Genomic DNA, 20,295 nt, shown 5'->3' with positions numbered 1-20,295 from the left:
TTGGCAGGCTATCAGTATTCACACTTCATTAAAAACCTGTAAACACAGCCCTGGCCGGTTTGGTCGGCCCTGGGACCAGAGAGTCCTGGGTTCCTTTCCCACTAAGGGCACGTACCTCGATTGCAGTTTGTCCCTGACCCCAATTGGGGCCGTGTGGGTGGCAACCACTTGATGTGTCTCTCTCACATCAATGTTTCTCTCTCTCTCTTCCTCCCTCTCTCCCTCCAGCTCTATCTGAAGAGAAATGCAAAAAGTGTCCCCGAGTGAGGATTAAAAAAAAAACCTCATAAAAACAATCACAAGATCATCTGCACCATCTTTTATAAAAGAAGCTATTAAGGCTCACAGAACTGCTGAGTCAAACACAGGGTGGTCTCCTGCTTCCTGAACAGGGATGAAAGCACCAATGGGGGAAGGCGGTGGACTGGACACAGGATGGAAGGACCGAGTGGCAGGGCTGCCCGCATGGGCCCTGGGGTGTCCGATACCCAGTGCAGGTTCTAGTCCACTGCTGGGAAGGACCGAGAGGCAGGGCTGCCCGCATGGGCCCTGGGGTGTCCGATACCCAGTGCAGGTTCTAGCCCACTGCTGGGAAGGACCGAGAGGCAGGGCTGCCCGCATGGGCCCTGTGGTGTCCGATACCCAGTGCAGGTTCTAGTCCCACTGCTGGGAAGGACCGAGAGGCAGGGCTGCCCGCATGGGCCCTGTGGTGTCCGATACCCAGTGCAGGTTCTAGCCCACTGCTGGGAAGGACCGAGAGGCAGGGCTGCCCGCATGGGCCCTGTGGTGTCCGATACCCAGTGCAGGTTCTAGTCCACTGCTGGGAAGGACCGAGAGGCAGGGCTGCCCGCATGGGCCCTGTGGTGTCCGATACCCAGTGCAGGTTCTAGCCACTGCTGGGAAGGACCGAGTGGCAGGGCTGCCCGCATGGGCCCTGCGGTGTCCGATACCCAGTGCAGGTTCTAGTCCACTGCTGGGAAGGACCGAGAGGCAGGGCTGCCCGCATGGGCCCTGTGGTGTCCGATACCCAGTGCAGGTTCTAGCCCACTGCTGGGAAGGACCGAGAGGCAGGGCTGCCCGCATGGGCCCTGCGGTGTCCGATACCCAGTGCAGGTTCTAGTCCACTGCTGGGAAGGACCGAGAGGCAGGGCTGCCCGCATGGGCCCTGTGGTGTCCGATACCCAGTGCAGGTTCTAGCCCACTGCTGGGAAGGACCGAGAGGCAGGGCTGCCCGCATGGGCCCTGCGGTGTCCGATACCCAGTGCAGGTTCTAGCCCACTGCTGGGAAGGACCGAGAGGCAGGGCTGCCCGCATGGGCCCTGCGGTGTCCGATACCCAGTGCAGGTTCTAGTCCACTGCTGGGAAGGACCGAGTGGCAGGGCTGCCCGCATGGGCCCTGCGGTGTCCGATACCCAGTGCAGGTTCTAGTCCACTGCTGGGAAGGACCGAGTGGCAGGGCTGCCCGCATGGGCCCTGCGGTGTCCGATACCCAGTGCAGGTTCTAGTCCACTGCTGGGAAGGACCGAGAGGCAGGGCTGCCCGCATGGGTCTTGCGGTGTCCGATACCCAGTGCAGGTTCTAGTCCACTCCTGGGAAGGACCGAGTGGCAGGGCTGCCCGCGTGGGCCCTGCGGTGTCTGATACCCAGTGCAGGTTCTAGTCCACTCCTGGGAAGGACCGAGTGGCAGGGCTGCCCGCGTGGGCCCTGCGGTGTCCGATACCCAGTGCAGGTTCTAGCCCACTCCTGGGAAGGACCGAGTGGCAGGGCTGCCCGCATGGGCCCTGCGGTGTCTGATACCCAGTGCAGGTTCTAGTCCACTGCTGGGAAGAGCACTTCGGGGTGCACGCCTCCCGTCCTCACTGGACCTCAGTACGCACCAGGGTGTGGAACCGCAGAGTGAAGGCGATGCGCCCCTCTGAACGGGAGGCCTCTGCCTCTCAGTGTGCGGTCAGGGGACCATCGTGATGGGAATGAACTGAGAATGGACCGATGCCTTTTTGTTTCTTTTGTATCCTCACCTGAGGACTTTTTTGCATTTATCTTCAGATAGAGCAAGAGGGAGAAAAGGAGGAAGAGAGAGAGAAAAACATCAACGTGAGAGAGACACATCAACTGGTTGCCACCCACAGGACCCCAACCGGGGCCGGGGACAAACTGCAACTGAGGTGCGCGCCCTCAGCAGGAACTGAACCCGGGCTCTAACCACTGAGCAAACCGGCCAGCGCCCGATACCTTTTTTAAGGGAATCTTTAATTGTTTACTTTATCAGAAATATTCCTCATCATTGAAACTATGATTCCCATAACAAACAGTGTTCAAAATATAAAAAGCTCATACCCACCACCATTTTGTTTCATGTTTTATTCAATTTTAGCAGACTAAAAAAAAAAGTGTGAAAAATTTGTACTTGTTTCAGAAACAATCCTAAAACATGGATTCCAAAGAGATGATTTCCTCACATTATAAGCACGTCACACCACTGCTCTCAGATCAACCTGTCTCCCCATACCTCCTGCAGAGTCCCGTCTCCGCCGGCCACGATGATCACGTCCGTGTTCTCCAGCAGCTCCAGCAGTTTCTTGGCTTGGCCCTCATAGTCCGTCTGCAACACAAAGGAAGCCTCTGGTGAACTGATCGTCCTGGGGCCACTGGTGAAAGCTTTAAAAATACAGGTTATTTTTTTTTCAAGTTTTACATTAAATCTTTTCATAAATTCTATACAATTGATAGACATGGAACACTAAACGACCAACAAAGCAACTCCATATGGTTTTTCTAGTTTCATACTGCAGAGCCGGAAGGGGCCTCAGAAACCATCCAGTCAGTTCCTTGCTTGATTTGTCTCAATTAACTGTGAGCTGCTCAGAGGACTGGCCCAGGCCAGAGCAGAGTCCGGGACATCACCTCCCGGTGCCTTTCATCTGAAAGCACAAAGTCAAGTGCAAAGGCAAATAAGGAGGCCCAAATGGGACGAGAAGAGCACAGATTTGGGAGCCCGAGAGACCTGGATTAAGACTCTGCTACTTTTTAGCTGAATGGCCGGAACCGCCTGGGGTCGTAATTTCCTTATCAATGAAAGGATGTGTGCTGGGGGAGGGGATAATCACAGCTTCCCCATAACACTGTTGTAAAGAAACTAGCAAGGGCACTGCTCATAATTGGTACTGTACTAAATCAAAGAAGGCTATCATTGTACACAGGAATATGGTACATAAAGTACAGGTATGATTCAAATTAGTCAAGACATACCTAGGCATCACCATTTTTATTGATAATATTTCATCTCAGATACATATGCAGATTAAATGGATCATCTAAACCACCACCTCTAAAACCAAACATGAAAAATTTTTTTTAAATCCTCACCCAAGGATATTTTTCTATTTATCTTCAGATAGAATGGGAAGGAAGGAAAGGGAGAGAGAGAGAGACATCAATGTGTGAGGGACACATCAACTGGTTGCCTCCTGCATGACCCTGACCAGGGCCAGGAACAAACCACAACCAAGGTACGTGCCCTTAGCTGGAATGGAACCTGTGACTCATTGGTCCACGGGCTGACGCTCTAACCACTGAACCAAAACGGCCAGGGCCTAAACATGAAATTTTAACAGACAAAATGCAACTAATGGTAACGTAAAGAACTACTTCCTCCAATTGACATTATACTAGACACGCTAATGGGCAAAAATGAGAGATTTGGATTCCAAATAGGCTAAAGCACCTGAGCCAATAAGTCACAGTGAACACAAAGGAAAAACCAAGTCCATAAACTAACACCATTAATTTTATGATGAATGGTCCTACTTTTATTCTAAAAGTTGGAATGCCTGCTTTTATAATTATATATTTTCAAAAATTTCATTAAAAATATGCCAATCTGGCCAGCCAGTGTGGCTCAGTGGTTGAGCATTGTCCCATACTGAGAGGTCCTGGTTCGAATCCCGGTCAGGGCACATGCCCGGGTTGCAGCCTCGATCCCCAGTGGGGGTCGTACAGGAAGCAGCTGATTGATGTTTCTCTCTCACATCAATGTTTCTATCTCTTTCTCCCTTCCTCTCTCTCTAAAAAAATCAATAAAACACATTTTTTTAAATAAATAAAAATATGCCAATCCTAATTAAAAGGATGGTTTGTGAGCACCCCAAAATGGGTGCTCATTGGGAATGCGCCAATGACGGCTAAGAATGAAGCGTTTCAGACTGATTCTCGTCTTTGACAGGTTACTAGATCAGTAGACCGCAAATCTAAAGACATACTGGTTTCCGGCAAGGCACCTGCAAGCTCTTGGATAATATCCTCAGGGACAAGGTGGGAAAATATGGAAATAATATGTAAGAATACAGTTACATTAGCTACCAATTAATGTCATGTCTAGGCTCAAAGTGATAGGATCAGTGAGGTGACATCAAAGTGTAGGGAGATTCTTTGTGACATTTCTTTAGGGTTCTCCCTTCAGCCTGTTTCTATATAATACTTCATCAACAATGGACATACACGGTAATTTACTGAATATGAAAGCAATACAATGCTGAAGATGTTGCCCCCTTTCCTTCTCCAACCTCATCCTCTCTCCGGGTCTCCCTAGCTCACTCCGCTCCAACCACAATGGCCTCCTTCCTGTCTCTCACACACCCAAGTGCACATTTGCCTTGACCACGCAGTCTGCTCGGCCTGGATTCTTTCCCTCTGAGCAGCTGCAGACCTCACTCATTTCCATCAGGTCTCTGTTCAAAGGTCCTTTTTTTTTTTCTTTATTGACTTTGAGAGAGAGAGGAAGGGAGAGGGAGCGAGAGACAGAAACATCGATGAAAGAGAACATGGATCAGCCGCCTCCTGAATGCCCCACACTGGGGATCAGGCCCACAACCTGAGCATGTGCCCTGACTGGGAATCAAACCAGTGACCTCTTGGTGCATGGGTTGACGCTCAACCACTGAGCCACACTGGCCGGGCTCAAAGGTCATCTTATCCGCTGGGCTTCCCTTGGCATCTGAACTACACTAACATCCCCATTACCCTTGTCCCTTTACCCTGCTTGCTTTTTCTCCTTGGCATTCATCACCACTGGACAAATCATGAGTTTGTGTTTCTTTTCTGCATCCCTTCCTTTCACACTTGAAACGGAAACTCTGAGAACAGACAGGAAAAGCTGATTTTGTTCTGACTGTATCCCCAACACTTAGGCAGGGCTTACCTCATAGTAGGCACTCAATAAATGTTTGTACAAAAAATTAATAAATGTGAATAAGTACATGGAGGGAAGAACCAAAGTGCATAAAGATTGTGACAGATTTAACAGACCACAATTTAAAAGGTTACATTACCAGGGCTAACATTTTTGAAGCCCTGACTGGTCTCAAGATGAAAATTCCCAATGCACCAAGAGGAAGGATTAAAAAATGGTACAATGATGCAAAAAAAATGAATCAACACACTAACCTTACACCTTTCACAGAAATTAACTCAAAATGGGTCATAAACTTAAATGTAAAATTTTAAAAACTATGAAACTTCTAGAAAATAACATAGGAGAGGACCTAGATGGTCCTTGGTTTGGCAACCAATTTTTAGATACATCAACTGAAAGCAAGATCCATGGGAGAAAAATTGACAAGTTGGACTTTATTAAAATTAAAAACTTCTACTCTGCGAAAAACATTGTTGAGACAAAAGACAGCTTTACAAGACAGTATAACAGAAAATATTTGCAATACACATCTGATAAAGGACTTGTATTCACAACATACAAAGAACTCTAGAACTCAACAATAAGAATAGAAACAAGAAACAACCTAATTAAAAGAGCAAAGACCTGAACAAGCACCACACCAAAGAAGATGCACGGATGAAAAATATGCAAATGAAAACATGGTGGGGGAAGAAAGGGGAGGACATCTGTAATACTTTCAACAATAAAGATAAAAACAAACAAATAAGATGGTCAGTAAACCTACTTTTGCCCATTCCTGTACATACCCATTAGAATGGCTAAAACCCAAAACACTGACAACACCAAATGTTGACAAGGATGTGGAGCAACAGGAAATTTCATTCATTGCTGGAGGGAATTCAGAAATGCAAAATGGTACAGCTACTTTATACTTTGAAAGGCAGTTTGGCACTTACTTTTTTTTTTCTTTTGAATTTTTTTAAGAGGTTATTGGAGTCAAACTGATGACTTGCAAGATCCTAAATGCTCCCTTGAAGTTTCTTACAAAGCTAAGTATACTCTTACCATATGACCAAGCAAGTGCACTCTCGAGCATTTACCCAAGTGAGTTGAAAACTTAAGTCCACATAAAAATCTATATGCACATGTTTATAGAAGCTTTGTTCATAATTGCCAAAATTGGAAGCAATCAAGGTGTCCTTCAGCAGGTAAAAGGATAAACAAACTGTTGTACCTCTATACAATAAAATATTATTCAGTGATAAATAGAAATGAGCTATCAAGCCATGAAAAGACACACCGGTGAGGAGCCAGGGTAGATCAGCAAGAAAATAGCTCTGAACACAGACTGCTAACCAAGATACATAAAAAGGAAAATAGCTGTCAAGGCAGTTTGTTATATAGCAATAGATAACTAGTATAGACATAAATTGAAATATACCAACAATTACAATAAATGTTCATGGATTACATGGTCCAGAAAATGATCAATTTCTAAAATATCCTGTTTTTACACCTTTAAAAATGATGCATTTAAAATATAAGGATACAAAAGGCTGAAAGTACAGAGATGTAAAATTACACCAGGCAAAAACTAACCAAAGTAAGCCAGTACAGTTACTACTGATAATAAATAGGACCATATAAAAGGCAGGATTAGTGCTGAAGAGAGTCACTCTGTGACAAGGTCAAAGGGCAAGAAAAGCCATTTGAAACTTCAGTGAACCTACTAACAGTCTCAAAATATAAAAAGGGCCCTGGTTGGTTTGGCTCAGCAGTTAGGGCAATGGTCCGAGGACCAAAGGCTCCATGTTTCCCTCTCCTTCCCTCTCTTCCATTCTATCTAAAAAAGCAATGGAAAAATTAACAAAAAATATATACATAAAAAGCAAAAATGAACAAAACTATGTAGTAAAATAGATAAATCCACAATTATAGTGGAGATTCCTAACACCTCTCTCTCTAAATCATGTGCAGTTAAAACAGAAGAAAAAGTCAGTAAGGACACAGATGTGAGCCACACAACAGATACGACTTATCGGACATACACAGGACATGATCTCTAATAACTGATACAAATTCTTCTCAGGCATATGAGACTTTTTTTTAAAACAAACCACATGCCAGGACGTGAAACAAGTCTCAATACATTTTAAAATACTGGAATTTTATAGACTATACTCTTTGACCAAAATACAACAAAATCAGAAATCATTAACATAAAGATTTGAAAATTTAGAAATTTGAAACATGCCTACACAATTCATAGGCCAAACAAAAATCATGAAGAAAATTAGAAAACACCTAGAAATAAAAATGTTATACATTAAAACTTCTAGGATGCGGCTGAAGAAGTAAACGTACTTTAAATGCATATAGCAGGACAGAAGGGTAAAACCTAGTGAAATAAACATCCACATTAAAATGTCAGAAAAGAGCAGCAGAAAAACGATCCACAGTAGCATGAAGAAAACAATAAAGACAAACCGGAAATGAATGAAACAAGAGACATGAGAGGACTGAGAAGCCAAAAGATGGTTCTCGGCAAGGATTGAATTGGTGCACCTCACAAGACGATTGAGAGAGAGAAAAGGTGACAAATAAACTATAGTAAGCATATTAAGCATGAAAATGAGATAGTACAGATGTTACAGAAATCTAAAAGTTAAAAAGAGGATATTATAAACAACTTGATTCCAATTCATTTGAAAACATGATGGAATGAACAAATTTCTTGAAAAATTTATCGTACCAAAATTAGTTCAGGAAGAAATAGATCTTGAGTACTTCTAGAGCTATTCGAGAAATTTAATATATATTACAAAAAAAAAACACAACCTCAAAGAAAGCTCCAGGCCCAGATGGCTTTACTTGTGAGTTCGACCAAACATCCCAGGAACAAATAATATTAGTCGTAAGTAACCATTCTATGATCTCTGATACATACAGTATGCATTACAGGTACCTACTAAATAAATGTTAGTTTTCCCCCTTCCTCCATTCTAAAGGCAGACAATGGAAACACCAAGTCTCAGACAAGCTAGAGAAGAGAGTTCAACATTACATGGTAACTTGGACCCTTGGCCTTTAATCTCTGCTTTAATGAAAGTGTATAATGTTAAAAATAGGTTACCCATAGACTCACAAGCACGGTAAGTGATTTTCATCCAATACGCACACCTACGTACACACTGCACACATATCACTTAAGAGTAAACGAAGTGGAATCTTGAAGCATCTTCTGAGAAACACAATCTCCTTGAACTTTTGTCACCTCTTCTTCTTACCTAAAGCTGCAAATTTTGAAGCTTTACCATTTAAAATTCCTCACCAGAGGAAAAAACATTTACCTGTCTGTGCAACTAGAAAGAAATTAAATTAATTACTCAAACTTCCAGGGTTTAAAAAAGAAAAAAGAATTCTCACAGTTATAATAATTTTCATCTTCCAATAAACAAGAATTCCATGTCCCATTTTCACAAGAAAGGGATCAAGGTTATGCCTCCACCTAATCTTATTCTGAAAATGAAAAGTCGACGATGCTTTAAAAAAACAAAATTGCTGATTAATGATCAGAACAAGTACACAACATTGGCTTCTCTGCTCTCGTCTTAAGGTAAGTGATTTCTGCGAACAAGTCACAAGAAGAGGCTGTGTGAAGGGAGTAACATGGGTGGTCGACACTCTGGAGAGGTCTCACCTTAACGACAGTCACGTCCATGCCAGATAAGTGTAAAATCGGGGCAGCATTTCTTTCAAACAGAGTTCTTGCTTTGCTGTAGACAAAGGAAAAAAGACAAATATTTAACATGAGTTCTCTAGAGGAGGAACAAAATGTTCAACCACCTTTCTCCAGTGTAAAACAAGAAATAGACCAGGGAACACGGGTTCCCTCTATCCATTCAAGTAAAGGAAGTTTAACGAGAAATGAGTTTCTAAGGATAGAAACAGACTCTCTCACTCGGGCCTCCAGGAGTTTACACCATGTCTAATACAGTAGCTCCTATCCATTTGGGATACTTCAGTTCATGGTCCAGCCCCAATGTACATGAGATGGCTCCACTCAGGAAGCAATATTTGATTCACTCAACAAGTATTTATTGAGCACCTACTATGTGTAGACAGGTGTAGGGGCTGGAGATACCACATGACAAAGCAGACAAAAATACTTGTAACTTAAGTATAACACAGTAAGTCTTCAAGGAACATATTTACCTTCCAGTGGTGGAAGGAAGAGAAGGTCTTTACTGTAACATTTTTCATATGGTCCAAGGGAACAAACGGAAGCAACCAGAATATTGCTTCATTCTAATGCAACGGACACAACCTTTGCAACGATTTCAAATACTATCTCCATTTCTTAAGTTTTCAACTTGCAGTGAAATCCCTAGAGAAAGAACAAACTTCTTTTCTATGAGAGCCAAATGTCTGCTCGGACAGAGAAGAGTTAGAAGTTACCTAACTATAAGATAATCAGCAGCTTGTCCTAAACTTCCAGGTACAGTCATGCCCTTCTCAGTGTACACACAGTCGCCCACTCCTGTGTACACACCTCTCTTGGGAACTCTCACACTGCACGATGGGTACTGATTTGCAAGACCATCTTCGGGACTCAACTTGAAGCCTTGCAAAAACAGACACCAAACCTTACGAGTCCCTGAATCCCCTGGCCTCCACCAGTATGTCTGGCACAGGAAGAACATATTTAAGTAGCTAATGAATTAATGCACAATTAATGAATGAATAAACCCACCCCAAATGTAGTCCCGTGCATTCTGAGGAAAAGGAAATGACATGACTGAGATGTCTTATAACAAGAGAAACAGTTACAAAGCCCTCAGAAGAGTCTGTGTTTTAGAAGTACCATACACATCGTCCCAGTACTGACTCTTGTCCAGTTCAGGTCAGAATTCAAGAAAGCCTAGGAATCACGGGATGCTGTAGTTGCAGAAAGTCCCCAGTGGCACAGTCTCAAAGTTGAACAGGTATTAAACATACCAATCAGTTGACCTGCTTTTTACCCAAATATCTTCAATTAGCACATCAGAAATAAACTAGTACATTCAAAACAGTCAACTAGCCAAACATCTAACTGTTACATCCACATAACTCAGCTCTCTTTCAAAAAAATGATTTTTTTTTATCAGTGATGCATGCTTTGACTTTCTTGAGAATTATTTTTTTAATATTTTCACTGATTTTTAGAGAGAGAGGAAGGGAGCGGGAGAGCGAAGAGAAACATCAATGTGAGAGCGGAACATGGGTCAGCCGCCTCCTGCACGCCCCCCACTGGGGATGGAGCCCACAACCTGGGCATGTGCCCTGACGAGGACTCAAACCAGCAACGTTTTGGTGCGAGAGACGATGCCCAAACAACGACACCACACCAGCCAGGGCGAGAATGTTTTATAATAGGAAGAGATGCAAAAGTAGCCGGTGAGGAACAAACCAAACTCAACATCCTCTACACTACAGAGAAGAACCACCAACGCAGACAGAACACAAAACATTTCCTATCATGTTTTAAATGGAAATTGAGAAGCTTGGATAAATATTCACAGGAACCATTCAGGAGAAGATCTCAAACCAAGGGCCTAACTGAGCAGGTAATAAGCAAATAAAACAAATGTCCCCTACCTTTTCCACTGCTCCGAATGCTTAACAGAATGAACTAGAGACTAAATGGAAGTCGGTCCTGCCCACTCACCACTCCAGGCCTTCGCCGGACAACAGGGCTGAGGGAGCGGCACCGTGAACACTCTCCTTCCTGGGTGCTTCCATTACTAGACCGGTAAGAAAGGATCCACTGGAGAGGAGCGGATGGATCTCTGAGAGGCACAACTCTGGAGCAGTCTCAATCGGCTACTTTAATCACGTACAGAAAATCTGAGCTCCTTTAAGCCAGCTTAAGAAATAAGGTTTGAACATTTGGGTTTTATTCACGCTTTTATGTGAATAAAGGGTACAGAAAACTTCTGAAATAAAAGTGAAGAATTCTTTTTCCTTCTAATGTTCCATTTAAAAGATTGAATAACAGGTGTTACTAGCAAGGAATGCATTATTTATTACGTAATTAAGGGTGAGATAGCACTGGAGATAAAAATGTTATATACTTGTAGCAATTTCCAGGTTCATGCTCACACAAAAAAGAATTACTCCTTAATGTATTATTTATTAATGCTAAACACAGTCATCTTATTTCTTAAAGCTCTTATGTAGTTTTAGACCAGTACTGCATAGTGAAACAGCTACATAATAAATTACAAATGACGTGTCAGGGCAGAGTCAAGATGACAAAAATAGTGCATTTTTGGTGAAAGTTTTTTAAAAGGATGTTGGGAAAAGTAAAATAAAAAGAGACGGTGGAGTTTCAGAGCGGCTGCCGCCTAGAACGGCGCAGGGATTCGCCTCGCTAACGGGCAATGACTTTAGAAAAGTCAGCCTTTCCTTAGCCTCCCCCTTACACATAGTATACTTTCAAAAAAAGAATCCAGTTTTAAAAATGCAAATGCATTTACGTGTAAAAATGTAAACAAGCCTACATTTTAAAGAACGTAAGTATCTCTTAGAAGCAGCCCCTCAGAGTAACCGATTATAGCGCTATTGAAACTAGATTGCCATGTATTTTTCTTCATCAGAATTAGCCAGTTGCTCGCTCACCAGGTTTCCAAAGGGACAGGACCTGGAACCGTCCAAGCAGGCTGCAGGAGAGGGACAAGCACTTTCGGGAAGGGCGGGAGAGCAAAGCAGAGAATTTGTGCACCTGGCCTACAGGTCACTAACAACAATAACAGCAGCTTATATTTCTTTGATCCCGTGCTTACTAAGAAATGGAACTATGCCAAGCACTTCAAAGGGATCCTTTCATTTAATCTTAAAGGCACCTATTGTACATGGTCATTTGATAAGGTATGGGCTATTACTTCTCCCGTGTTACAAATGAGTCAACGGAGCATTTAAGTCGAGTTGCTCCTGCTGTATCACAGAGCAGAAAAAGTTTACAGACCTGATCCTTCAAATTCTGAAGCCCACAGAGTGGTGCGCTGGCTTCTGCCACAGACCACCACTGACTACTTAGTTATCTTGGTATTTTGATCATGTTCATAGGACCTGTTCAATTGCTGGTATTATTTAGTAATGCTTTTAAACAAGAATGATCAATAGGCATTAGGATGGTGTGTTTATGAGGGAAGGAAGTGGTTTTAATGAAGCCAGGCAGATAGGATTCAATTAAGCAGAGTAATGGAGCCAATTTAAATAATCTGTAGGTAAATATCTTAAACTGCTGAATTAAAAAGAAATAAGGCATGACTTGTCCTTCTGTGAAGCCACTTTCTGTCCCAAGAAATTACTAGAGAAGCTTGTTTCAGAACTTGAAAGCCTTTCCTCTGAGATCTGGAACAAGGCAAGGATGCCCACTATCACCACCTCTATTCAGCACAGCATTGAAGTCCTAGCCACAGCAATCAGACAAGACAAAGAATTAAAAGTCATCCAAAATGCAAAGAAAGAAGTAAAACTCTCATCATTTGCAGGTGACATGATACTACATATAGAAAGCCCCAAAGACTCCACCCCAAAACTCTTAGACTAATAAATGGCTTAAGTAAAATTGTAGGACACAGAATCAGTATACAGAAATCTATTGCATTTCTGCACCAATAATGAATGGACAGAAGAAAACAAACCTATTTACAATTGCATCAAAAAGCATAAAATACCTAGGAATGAATTTAACCAAAGAGGTCAAAGACCTATACTCTAAAAACTATAAGAAGTTGGAGAAAGAAATTAAACAAAAGATACAAATAAATGGAAGGATATACCTTGCTCATCAATTGGAAGAATTAATATTGTTAAAATGTCCTTACTATCTAAAGTAATATACAAATTTGATGCAATCCCTACTCAAATACCAATGACACTCTCCTCAGAATTAGAACTAATCCCAAAATTCATATGGAACCATAAAAGATCCCAAATAGCCACAGAAATCCTGAGAAAGAAAACAATGGGAGGCATCATGCTTCCTGATATCAAACTATACTACAAAGTGACCAAATAGTATGGTACAGGCAGAAACATAGACACACAGACCAAAATAACAGCACTGAGAGCCCAGAAATAAACCCACACATATATGGGCAACTAATTTTCAACAAAGGAGCCAAAAATACAATGGAGAAAGAAGAAAAGCCTCTGGTGCTGAGCCCTGGCCAGTTTGGCTCAGTGGTTAGAGCGTTGGCCTGCGGTCCAGAGAGACCTGGGTTCGGTTCCCTCTAAGGGCACGTACCTCAGTTGCGGTTTGTCCCTGGCCCTGGTTGGGTCGTCTGGGAGGCAGCCACTCGATGTGTCCCTTTAACGTTGATGTTTCTCTCTTCTCTTCCTCTCTCTCCTTCCCACTCTATCTGAACAAAAAATAGAAAAATGTCCTCGGATGAGTATTAAAAAAAAGAAATGGTGCTGGGAAAATTGGAAAGCCACATGCAAAACAATGAAACTAGACTGCTACCGGACACCATACGCAAAAATTCACTCAAAATGGATGAAAGACTTGAATATAACACCTGAAACAATAAAATACATAGAAAGAAACATAGAAACTAAACTTATGGAGCTTGGTCTCACTTGGCCTTAGAGGGTTTTTTATGAATTTCACCCCAAAGGCAAGGGAAGTAAAAACCAAAATAAAGGAGGGGGACGACATCAAACTAAAAGCTTCCGCGCAGCAAAAGAAACCATCAACAAAACAAAAAGAGCAACCGATCAAAAGTTAGACAATATTTGCAAATGATACCAATGACAAGGGACTAATATTAATATCCAAAATACAAAAAGAACTCATATAATTTAACAAAAACAAAACAAAACAATCCAAATTTAAAAAGTGCCGAGGAGCCCTGGCCGGGTGGCTCAGTTGGTTGGAGCATTGCCCTGTACACCAAAAGGCTGCAGGTTCAATTTCTGGTCAGGGCACATACCTAGGTTGTGGGTTCGATCCCGGTCTCAGTGAACACAGGAGGCAACCGATCAGTGGTCTCTCTCACACTGATGTTTCTCTCTAAAGCCAATAAAAAATATCTTCGGGTGAGGATTAAAAAAAAAAAAAAAAGGCAGAGGACCTGAACAGATACTTTTCCCAAGAAGACATACAGATAGATGGCCAACAGATCAATAAAAAGTCAACTTCACTCGCTATCAGTGAAATGTAAATCAGAACAATAATGAGATACCAGCTCACACCTGTTAGAAGGGTTATCATCAAGAATACAAGAAATAACAAGTGTTGGAGAGGATGTGGACAAAAAAGAACCCTCATACACTGCTGGTGGGAATGTAAATTTATACAGCCACCGTGGAACACAGTATGAGGTTCCTCAAAAAATCAACCATTTGACTCAGCAATCCCTCTTCTGGGTATCTGCCTGACGAATTTGAAAACATTTATTCCTAAAGATATTATGTACCCATATGTTCACCGCGGCATTACTGACGAGGGCCAAGACATGGAAACAACCTAAGTGTCCTTCGACAGATGATTAGATAAAGAAGGTGGGTACATATACACCATGAAATACTACTCAGCCACAAAAATTATGAAATACAGCCATCTTCAACAACACAGATGGATCCTGAGAGCATCATGCTAAGTAAAATAAGTCAGGTGCTAAAGGATGAGAACCATATGCTTTCACTCATATGTGGGATATAAAACAGAAAGCAACAAACAAACAAAACAAATAAACAAACTCATTGACCCAGACAACAGTGTGGTGGTTACCGAAGGGGAAGGAGAGGGGGAGAATGAAGAGGGTAAGGATAAAGAAGGTTAAATATATGGTGATGGAAAGAAACTAGACTTTGGGTGGTGAGCACACAATGCAATATACAGATGATAAATATATTATAGAATTGTATGCCTGAAACTTGTATGTTATTAACCAATGTTACCCCCATAAACTTAATTTTTTAAAATATGTTTTTATTGACTTCAGAGAGAGAAGCATTAATTGGCTGCCTCCTATATGCCTCCTAATGGGGATGGAACCTGAAATCTGGGCACGTGCCTGACTGGGAATCGAACTGGCAACCTCCTGGTGAAGGGATGACGTCCAACCAACTGAGCCACACCGTCGGGCAATAAATTTAATTTTTTTTAAAAAGGCTGTGGCCCGGCTGGTGTGGCTCAGTGGCTGAACGTCAACCCATGCACACAGAGGTAGCCAGTTCGATTCCCAGTCAGGGACACAGGTTGTGGGCCCGATCCCAGTTGGGGGCATGCAGGAGGTGGCCAATCAATGTTCTCTCTCATCGCTGTTTCTATCTCCCTTTCCTTCTCCCTTCCTCTCTCTCTCTAAAAATCAATACAAAAAAAAAAGGCTCTGGCCTTGGCTAATTTGGCTCAGCAGCTGGAGTGTCAGCCCTCGGACCAAGGGGTTGTGGGTTCAGTTCCAGTCAAGGGCACATGCCTCAGTTGCGGTTCAGTCCCCAGCTCTGGTTGGGGTCATGCGAGAGGCAACCGATTGGTGTGACTCTTTCACATCAATGTTTCTCTCTCTCTCTCCCTCCCTCCCACTCTATCTGAAAATCAGTGGAAAGGTGTCCTCTGATGAGGATTTAAAACAAAAAGGCCCTGGCCAGTTTGGCTCAGCAGTTATAGTGTCAGTCCATGGACCAAAGAGTCACGGGTTCGATTCTCGGTCAAGGGCCCATACCTCAGTTGCGAGTTCGATTCCCAGCCTAGGTTGGGGTCATGTGGGAGGCAATCAATCTCTCTCTCTCTCCCTCCCTCTCACTCTATCTAAAAAAACAAAAACAAAAAAATCAATAGAGAAATATCCTTGGGTGAGGATTAAAAAGGAAAAAACGCACAGAGAGTTCCTGCGAACCCCTTGGCCCACCACACACACAGCCTACCCCACTTTGAACACCACACACAAGTGTGGGACATTTGTTACAATAAATGAACATGACACATGATTATCATCCAAGATACTAAGTATCCTTCACACCTTAATTCCCACAATTCCTTCACATGACCCTTCTGTCCAGCAGACCAGTTCACTGACAGTCCTGTGACATAGCAAGAGACCGTCTCTAAGCCCCTGTCCCGTGGACCATGTCCTCAGCCAAGAAGATGGAGCGCTCTGCCGCTGCTGAGCTCCAGCCCCGGCTCAGGGTCACTCCTTCAAGAAAGACTGTTTCGGACCTTGCAAGCCCACTGCGCTCTCTGCCACCTCTGAACATCTCGTGACAGAGAGGGTCTAGTCATTCACGTCACAGCAGCAGCAGTTTTCCCACCAGGGCTACTGCCGAGCAGAGAAGACCGTTTTCTGAGTGTTGATTCTGTGAACTTCAATTAGACAAGTTTGTGAAGCAACAGTTAGCATTACAGCTGCATCTCATTCACCGTTATTTCTCCACTAAACACATCTTATCGCTAGAAGAGGACTGAACCCAGTCCTTCCAGTCCCAGACAGTCCAACCAGCTGCCCCACATCCGTGATCCCCCCTATAAAATCGGAATATGTGACAATCGCCAACTGGACACGTCACCGGCCACCCACCCTCGGCAGGCTGCGGGGTTGAGGAAGACGGTCGCCTTCTTCACTTGGGCATTGGGAGGAATGAGCTGATTGCCAAACACCTGAAAAGGAAGAGAAGAGTTGTAAGTCGATGTCTTTTCCTTCCGTTAGTGGTCACATAGATTCTTTCATTCCACAGAATTCACTTCCAGAAGATATATCTACTCTAGGGGGGAAATGTTGTTTCATGATTTCATATTGACAAAAACACCATAAACAACATGGAAGTGTACCATCATTTAATAAGCTGAATTTTGTATTGTAGTGAACAAACCCTGCTATACCTACTAGAGGTAACTTTCCTTTTCTCCGTAGGATATAACGAGGGTTATAACAAACAAGACGAGTAAGTCTATGAACGGGAATTTTAATCCATTTGTCTATAGTTTTCAGAGTATAATCTTTTACTACTTCAACTTATGACTAAAGCTTATTTATGAAGAATCTTTGTGTTACCAATTAATCCTACCTTTGTGTGTGTATGTGTATGTGTGTTTATATATATATATATATATACATAAATAAATAAAATAAACCTAATACTCTTTTTTTTATCCTTACCCGAGGACATTTTTCGATATTTTGTTCAGATAGAGTGAGAGGGAGGGAGGGAGGGAGGGAGGGAGGGAGGGAGGGAGAGAGAGAAACATCGATGTGAAAGGGACACATCGAATGGTTGCCACCCACATGACCCAACCAGGGCTGGAGACAAACTGCAACCGAGGTACGTGCCCTTAGTGGGAACTGAACCTGGGTCTCTCCAGACTGCAGGCCAACGCTCTAACCGCTGAGCCAAACTGGCCAGGGCAAACCTAATACTTTTATCCGCCTCCTTCTCTTTATACCTTGTATGATAACTAAATAGCATCAACTGTCACAGGAAAAGAAACATAATCAACGCTGACTGAGCACCTGGTATTTGCCACTGTCACACACATTATTCTGAGTTCAGAAACCTCAGAGGTCATCATATTCTCACTTTAATAGATTAGAAAAACAAGGTCAGAAAGATGAAGTCAAAGTCACATTGTTAATAAGCTGCAGTCTAGAATTTACACCTGTCTGACTCCAAACCCAACCTCTTACCAGCTCTAAAGAGCAGACCCGGGACGAGGCAGAATGAAGGCGCTTGGAGGCCTCGGCTGGGGACAGCGGGGCTGCTGCCATCGTGTCTGGGTGGACAGATCGACAGAGCAAACTCGAGTAGGAAAGCAGCACAAAGGGCAGAACCCCAAGTCCCAGGCGGTGGAGGCGGCTCTAAGCCAAGAAGGCAGAACTCAGGTAGAGAAGTACAAAGCACACACGGGAAGAAATGACAGTTGATGACGAGGCTTTACTCACTTCGCCTACTCTGATCCACCTCCACCCTGAGACTCCACTGGAGGTCCTTTCTCACCACTGTCTATTTCTTGCTTTAAAAAAATAAACTTTTTCTGAATACCTCAGAAAGACATACTGTTTCTTTGCTTAGAAAAAAAGAAAATCTGGTACTACAGTTTCTACTGTTTTCACTCTTACTGAATTAGCCCTCAATATTTTGCTGCCAAATCTCCAAATATTGTCATTTGTTCTTGTTCTATCCACACCGTTTCCGGAATGTGGCCAGAAAGCGCACGTCGAACCCGGTGCTCGTGCCGACCCCTTCCCGGAGCCAGGTCGACCGCTCCTCGTCCTGGTTTCTAGCCTCCAGAACTCATGCCACTCACCGCACAGGTTTACAGCCGGCTGAGGAGTTAATGCGAGACTACAGGGAGCGAAGTTTATAGGAGATTTATACAAATCATATTCTTTCAAGAACCGAGACTGTAAGGGAAGGACGCACACAGGAAGAGGAGCCAGAGGAGGCATAAGAATGAACTCGCTTATATGCGACAGAAGGAGCTGGGCACGTGTCAGGAAAGGGAGAATGAGAACTCGGGGGAGGTGAGCAGATGAACGGGGAGATAAAGAACTCAGTCTCTGATAGAAAGAGGAGGCGGAATGCAGGACAGAGGTGGAGGCATCCGCCTAAAGAAAGGGAAGATCCTACGGCCATCCTCCTTCAGGAGGGAAAGAAAGGGTCCCCTCCGAAGAGTCCTTCAGTTGCTAACGGAAAATTATGGGGCCACCTTGACTTTAATATCAAGTTTCTTTGAGTTGATTTCCAAATCAACTTAGAGCCATCTGAGATAAAACAAGTAAAAAAGGAATCAAATTCTGCACACAGATTTAGAACAGTCGGGTCATGGCAAAGAGTGGAGTTTACTGCCAGCACCTGTAGTCACTGGTGCCGTCCGGCACGGACACATTTCAGGGACAAACAGCGGGCTGCCCACCCGTCCCCCACTGCATGCACCACACCTCGACTTCCTGTTCCTTTTTTGGTACTTCTGACATAAAAAACTTAAATGACACATAACAAAAAGGCAACTCAGCCATGGAAATTCACCTGCAAGGTATAATGGACAAATTTGGAGAGGAGAAAAGGACAGAAATATGGTCTTGAACGTAAAAGGATCTGCAATTGCACAGCAACGAACAGCGAGATGCGTGCACAGCCAAAGGCACCCTCTACCGCGGGCTGGATGACAATGCACGTGGTACGAGTCAGCTGGGCTGAGACAGGCTTCAAACATATGAACCGCCAGTTTCAAGATCTGATTTTGAGAGGTAACACCAGTTCTGCACTGAGCTCCTTGGTGGTGGTTCGCATCAGGGATGAGGCAGGGTTGAGCCCCGTCCCCGAGGACAACTGCGGACAGGAACTCATTCCCAGCGCTCCAACCCATGTGCTCTTAGGACTAACGCAGAAGTAAACAAGTCTAAAGAGGTGGGCGTTAGAACTGCTCTTCGCCAGATGGTTAACTTCCTCCAGTTCCGTTCAGAGTTGGCCCTCGGCCTGATTCGTCCCCTGACAGTGGGACAAAATGGCCAGACCTCACCGATGCAGGCCTGCACAAGGCCCCAGAACAGCCGGAGTTTCTGCACAACAGAGATAAGGTGGTTTTCATTCACAGTAAATGGTATTACCTGGGCTTCTTGACAGGCTGCTCTCCTTAGTAGGTTATCACTATCAAAGTAAACAAAAGAGAATGCACGTTAGCTTTAATGATGTCAAAATGCAAACAAAATTTGTTTTGTTTTTTAAATATATACAACTCTTCCCTACAAAATAACCAAGTGAAAGTTTCCTAAAGACCTATAACAAATTATGAGCATGTTTGCAAAATACTTTCTCTGAATGAAATACTGCGCGATATTTCCACATAATGGCAGACAGAATAGTGCCCCCAAAGTGCCCACATCCTGAGCCCAGAACCCGAGAGTATGCTACTTTACAGATGTGATTAGTTGCTGCACCGGGAGACGGGCAGATTACCATGGACTGTGACGGTGTGCCTATTCAACCACAAGGGTCCCTAAAAGCAGAGAAACTTTCCTGGCTGTGATGAGCGACAAATCTGACGAGGGTTGAACGGTCAGAGAGAGGCAACCCGGCGGCTTTGAAGACGAAGTCGGGAACGTGGGCACCCCCTAGAAGCTGGAAAGGCACAGAAA

The 20,295-nt window shown here is 43.7% G+C and overlaps 1 protein-coding gene across 4 annotated transcripts in view; it reads right to left on the bottom strand.

Moving 5' to 3' along the window:
• AGK (acylglycerol kinase) overlaps positions 1 to 20,295 on the bottom strand; it is an 84,825-nt gene that overhangs the window by 31,068 nt on the left and 33,462 nt on the right. For all 4 annotated transcript variants that reach the window (XM_036247329.1, XM_036247330.1, XM_036247331.1 and 1 more), the window contains exons 3-6: positions 19,768 to 19,807; positions 16,741 to 16,820; positions 8,874 to 8,949; positions 2,510 to 2,602 (exon numbers count right to left, since the gene is read on the bottom strand). In XM_036247329.1, the coding sequence (XP_036103222.1) occupies positions 2,510 to 2,602; positions 8,874 to 8,949; positions 16,741 to 16,820; positions 19,768 to 19,807 (289 nt within the window). The remainder of the gene's footprint in view (positions 1 to 2,509; positions 2,603 to 8,873; positions 8,950 to 16,740; positions 16,821 to 19,767; positions 19,808 to 20,295) is intronic.

The sequence above is a fragment of the Molossus molossus genome, unplaced genomic scaffold (genome assembly GCF_014108415.1).
Source record: "Molossus molossus isolate mMolMol1 unplaced genomic scaffold, mMolMol1.p scaffold_m16_p_7, whole genome shotgun sequence".
NCBI lineage: Eukaryota > Metazoa > Chordata > Mammalia > Chiroptera > Molossidae > Molossus > Molossus molossus.
This window is presented reverse-complemented; position numbering and strand designations above follow the sequence as displayed.